The sequence below is a fragment of the Trachymyrmex cornetzi genome, unplaced genomic scaffold (assembly GCF_001594075.2).
Source record: "Trachymyrmex cornetzi isolate Tcor2-1 unplaced genomic scaffold, Tcor1.1 scaffold95, whole genome shotgun sequence".
NCBI classification, from domain to species: domain Eukaryota; kingdom Metazoa; phylum Arthropoda; class Insecta; order Hymenoptera; family Formicidae; genus Trachymyrmex; species Trachymyrmex cornetzi.
This window is the reverse complement of record NW_017300300.1, coordinates 427,443-432,302: the sequence shown is the minus strand read 5'-3', so window position 1 is coordinate 432,302 and position 4,860 is coordinate 427,443. Positions and strand designations below refer to the sequence as shown.

Genomic DNA, 4,860 nt, shown 5'->3' with positions numbered 1-4,860 from the left:
CTGCCATATTGCACTACACCGTTACACTTGCTTAAGACCTGGTACAAGCAGTACAGTGAACTCTTTCACTGACTATCGCTACACCTCGAAAAAGAACAAAGTACATGACGTCATTTCGTTACAGTGTACACAAAAAGAACGATGTAGTGTACACTTCTTGAACTAGTGCAAGCAGTGCAGAGAAAAAAAAACAAACCTATAACCAACAAAGAAGAAGAATAGCGAATTAACTCAATCCTCCTCAGCAGAAAGATTAACGAGACGCCAATATGGGTCGCAAAATATCAGGGAAGGAGCATCGAGGTATTAAAAACAAGCAGCGCTTTAAACATTTAGCGGAGTAAGTTATCAGTAAAGTTGGTACCTATGCAATAAAGTATTAGATTTAGATGATTATTTTAAACCGGAAACGGATTTTAGGTTAGAATTGTGTACGAATACAGCATCGAAAAATGTAGACGAGCAAGTAATGCCAAAGAGTCTGGAACGTATAATTAAATTAAAAGAAGCTGTGAAGATCAATACTGGCATCTTGAAAAGAAAGAAGAAAAAGAATGCTCTTATTCGTATAGGGCTACAACATCACAGATCAAATCGTCTAAGAGCAAAACTAGATAAGGTTATACCAGTACTTCAACAACGACCAGGCGAATCTAGTAAACAATTTATGCACAGAGTATCTAGAGATACATATAATTTTTTGAAGGAAGTAGCATTTGAAAAAAAATACAGTATTCAGATTGAACGAGATTCAAATACTAGTGAAATTCAAGATCTAACAAAATGCAAACATAAAGAAGATACTGTAAAAACATTAAAAATTAAGCATAAGAATATTAATAGAAAAAAGATACTTGAAAGCTCTGCAACTTCGTCAAAAAATGAAAAGCGAAAACTGAAAGTATGTGCAAAAAAAGGAAAGAAGCTTGGAAGCTTTAACGAATTTGAGAGGTTGCAAGATAAGATTGTTTTTGGCGAAGTAGTCTATGAACCTCCTAGGTTGGAAATTAAGTCAAATGAAATTAATGAAGTTAGAAAGCCAAAAAATTTATTACTGAATTCGTTATTCGAAGGTTCTAAAGAAGACTTTTTTGCTTCCAAAGTGATTAATCGATTTGGAAAGAAAAACTTACCTAAAATGGAAAGAAGAAAACTAGAAAACAACAAAGTGAAGCTATTGCAGCCTACAAACAATTGAAGTCTGAGCGATTGATTAATAGGAACTACTAGGGTATGTTCAAAATTACAAAAGCAATAAATTGTGTTTGAATAAAGCACATATATTTGCCTTTTTCTTTTAATTTATTTTACTGATCTATCCTTATTTTTTATGTTATGATTATGTTGAATGTAGGAGTTAAAACTCAATAAAATTACTTTAAAACTTAAATTAGATAATATCTCAAATTGCACATCTTACTCACAATTTCTTTGTGATAGGATATCAATATTTTATAGAGAATCAAAGTTTTTGTTTAAAAAAGTAATAACATTTTTTTATCGTTGGATATATTTAACCTGTAGTCCAGACAAAGGGCTCAAGCCTCTCTTCAATTGGTAATAGATTGTTGAGCGTTTCGAGACTTTCAAGGGTTTGATTGAGAAGTGAGTGACATCTAGTTAACTGACGGCTAAGCTCATGCACTTTATTTATCTGTTCTGTAAATTTAGCGAATTTTTTTTGTCGATCCACAGCGAGATTTAATACCTTGCCAAATTCTGTTTCCATACTAGCACATACAGTAACTTGTTCTGCTGCTATAATCTGCGCATTTGTATTTAGATGATGTTGATAACGTGCACATAGATTAAACAGACCAACAGGATCAAGCCTCTCGAGGACCTCTGGATCGCGTACACCAGGTGGTAGATTTAATGTGCCACGCATAATCGGTAGGAACATTGGGATACTTTGTAGTTTTACTATGTCGGGATCTTTGTCTGCTGTAGGATCTATTTGAGCTGGTTTTACCACTACAATACTGTGTGTCTTGTCTGATATAATCTTCTTGTGACTTTCAACATGAAAAGAGAGGAAACTAATAAAATTCTATATGAGACAGAGTTGTTACATATAAAGTATGGTCTTTTGAAAATTTTGATTGTTGTATTAGAATATTTTTATATAGTATATATATATAGTATATATATATAGTATATATATATAGTATATATATATAGTATATATAGTACATATTGTCTAATAATAAAGTACTATGTTACATTAATAAACTCTGACATATAATCAACTCTTATTTTTTTGTGTAAATATATGTAAAAATATATTTATAAGAAAAATAAAATAAAATGAGACTGGCTTGTTATTCGATATAATTTAAAGGATACTCTTTTTATATACAGGGTGTTTCTGATCACCCGCAATTGGAACACACTACAAGATTAAGCATTTTATCCTGAATCTATCGAATCTAGTAATTTGTTAATCTGCAACATATTTAATTAATAAACTATTTTTGAAATTCATTTATAACAAGTTTATAACACTATTATTTATAACATTATTTATAACAACTTTTCAAAATGCTCTCCATTTTGTTGTATGCATAACATAGTTCAATCAATTGTCATTTGTACTTCGCTATAGCATCACTTCATTTACAGTTGCGAAGTTGTGAAATGTAATTGAGTCATTATCTCATCTTCGGTTTCTACTGGATTCTTATAAACTGTACATGAAGAGATGCTACAGCAAAGTACAAACGACATAATTGATTGAACCACGTTATGCATACAACAAAATGGAGAGCATTTTGAAAAGTTGTTATAAATAATGTTATGAATAATAGTGTTACAAACTTGTTATAAATTAATTTTTAAAAATGATTTATTAGTTAAGTATGCTGCAAATTAACAAATTATTAGACTTGATAAATTCAGGATAAAATACTTAATCTTGTAGTGTGTTCCAATTGCGGGTGATCAGAAACATCCTGTAAATATATATATTTTTTTTGTTTTATTGGAAATATCTCAAAGCGTTAAAAACATTATATATTCATATATAAATCCAGTAATACCTACTTATGATTTGTTGTGCCTAGACTATTCTTCTGCCTTGAGATTTCTCCAATACTCTTTCCTCTATAGATTTGTGACTGTTTATTTGTCATCTTTGGTGAATCTCCAATAGGTCGATTCACTGTATAAGAAATATATGGAAGATCAGAATCAGAGCAAATGCTAGCGCCAGGACTGGTACATCTCGGTGGAGTATCTTCTGGTATTCTTTCATGATTTGGAACACTTTTACCACGTCTGAGTTGATTCATCCTTGTTTTTTCATTATTAGCATTTTGGTTGCTATTTTGAGAACTTTGCTCGGATCCCATTTTCTTAGAGCTTCCTTAAAGATCATGAAATTTCAAAAAATAGAAGTGTCAGTAAAGAAGTATGAACTTCAATTAAATCATATAATTTAATATATTTTACGATATTTAACAGTTTTTATCATCTTTATGAATTAGAAACAATGCTATTTTCGCTAAGCTCTGTGAGAATTAGGAAAATCAGCATCAAGTACACTTGCAAAATATCACAGAATATTTAATAAATTTTACAGTATATGATATATCCTCAAGATATTTTTGCAGATTTTACAAAAGTATTGATAGTATTATTAGCATTGTTTATATCTCATCATAATATATCATGTCAATAAACAGCAAAACACTAAAGAGGTTATATGAACAATAAAAATGTATATTTTTTCATTTTACCCTTATGTGCTGCTATTTAAAATTATTATTCATTTTATATTTTATTATATATTTTATATATGTATTGCTTTTTATATTTATTATTACTTTATTTCTTGTTTCATGATTAGCATGGTAATAGAAACGTAATATCCAGTGAGCTCTATACATAGTACATACTGGCAAAGTTGCTAACTTTTTGAGAGATTTTCCTAAACGAGCATGTATGAAATCCTATCAAAGCCAAAGGCCCTACGCAGATTAGAAGGAATAAGGGTGCCGTCACATGCAGCGTAGCCTACGTAAAGCTCATTCTACATTAAGGCCATTCTACATTGGTCGTATCGTAGACGTCGCAAGTCACAAGCTTGTTGCTTCAGCCAATCCAATGCTTCAATTTTTTAGTCGCATGATGCTTACGACGATTCCGACGCTACAATACGACCAATGTAGAATGGCCTTTAAGTCCATTTTATTAGACGCAAGCCGATCGCAAGTTTGTGGCGCCAGCCAATCTGAAGCTTGCATTTTGAAATCAACACTTCACATTGGCTGTCGCAACAAACTTACGATCGGCTTGTGTCTAAAGGCCCGTCTACAATACACGGAGTAAAAAGTAAGAGTAAGAAATTGACCAATTACAGTCGAATGTGAGAAGAATAATCGACTGTGATTGGTCAATTTCTTACTCTTACTTCTTACTCCGTGTATTGTAGACGGGCCTTAATGTAGAATGGACTTAAAGGCCGCAGCACAGACTCTTGCACAGCGCATAATGCATAGTGCGTAAAGGAATCAACCAATTGAAATTCTTCTTTTCCATGAAATGGGAGGAAAAGAAAGATTCTGATTAATTGATTCGCTTATGCACTGTGCGTTATGGCTCCGGCACACCAGCGCGATGTTCGTCGCGCGCGACACGCGATATCCAATGAGAGTATACCTTTAGTGCGGTCTTTAGGGCCATTCCACACAACTTGCATAGCCGCATAAACATATGCATAAAGAAAATCATCTAATCGTAGTTTACGTTTGGCTTTATGACAGAAACGTGATTGGATAATTTTCTTTATGCATATGATTATGCGGCTCTGCAAGTTTATGTGGAATGGCCTTTATGGTACGTTTCCACTGAGCGCGTCAC

At 32.4% G+C, this 4,860-nt stretch overlaps 2 protein-coding genes across 4 annotated transcripts in view; one reads left to right on the top strand and one right to left on the bottom strand.

Annotated features, from left to right (window-relative positions):
• Window positions 1–6: 6 nt before the first annotated feature.
• LOC108769805 (coiled-coil domain-containing protein 137) lies at window positions 7–1,861 on the top strand. The gene is given in 4 exon segments (XM_018521015.1): window positions 7–340; window positions 421–1,154; window positions 1,157–1,231; window positions 1,784–1,861. Coding segments are annotated over 3 exon segments (879 nt in total). The 5' UTR covers window positions 7–269; the 3' UTR covers window position 1,231; window positions 1,784–1,861.
• The window catches only part of BORCS5 (BLOC-1 related complex subunit 5), a 10,208-nt gene continuing 6,766 nt past the window's right edge, over window positions 1,419–4,860 (bottom strand). The window contains exons 1-3 of one of the 3 annotated variants that reach the window (XM_018521017.1): window positions 3,825–3,862; window positions 3,043–3,364; window positions 1,419–2,015 (exon numbers count right to left, since the gene is read on the bottom strand). In XM_018521017.1, coding sequence (XP_018376519.1) covers window positions 1,514–2,015; window positions 3,043–3,350 — 810 coding nt within the window. In that variant the 5' untranslated portion in view covers window positions 3,351–3,364; window positions 3,825–3,862 and the 3' untranslated portion in view covers window positions 1,419–1,513. Of the gene's footprint in view, window positions 2,016–3,042; window positions 3,365–3,737; window positions 3,765–3,824; window positions 3,863–4,860 lie in introns of those variants that run through there. The other 2 variants (XM_018521016.1, XM_018521018.1) reach the window with 2 other exon arrangements.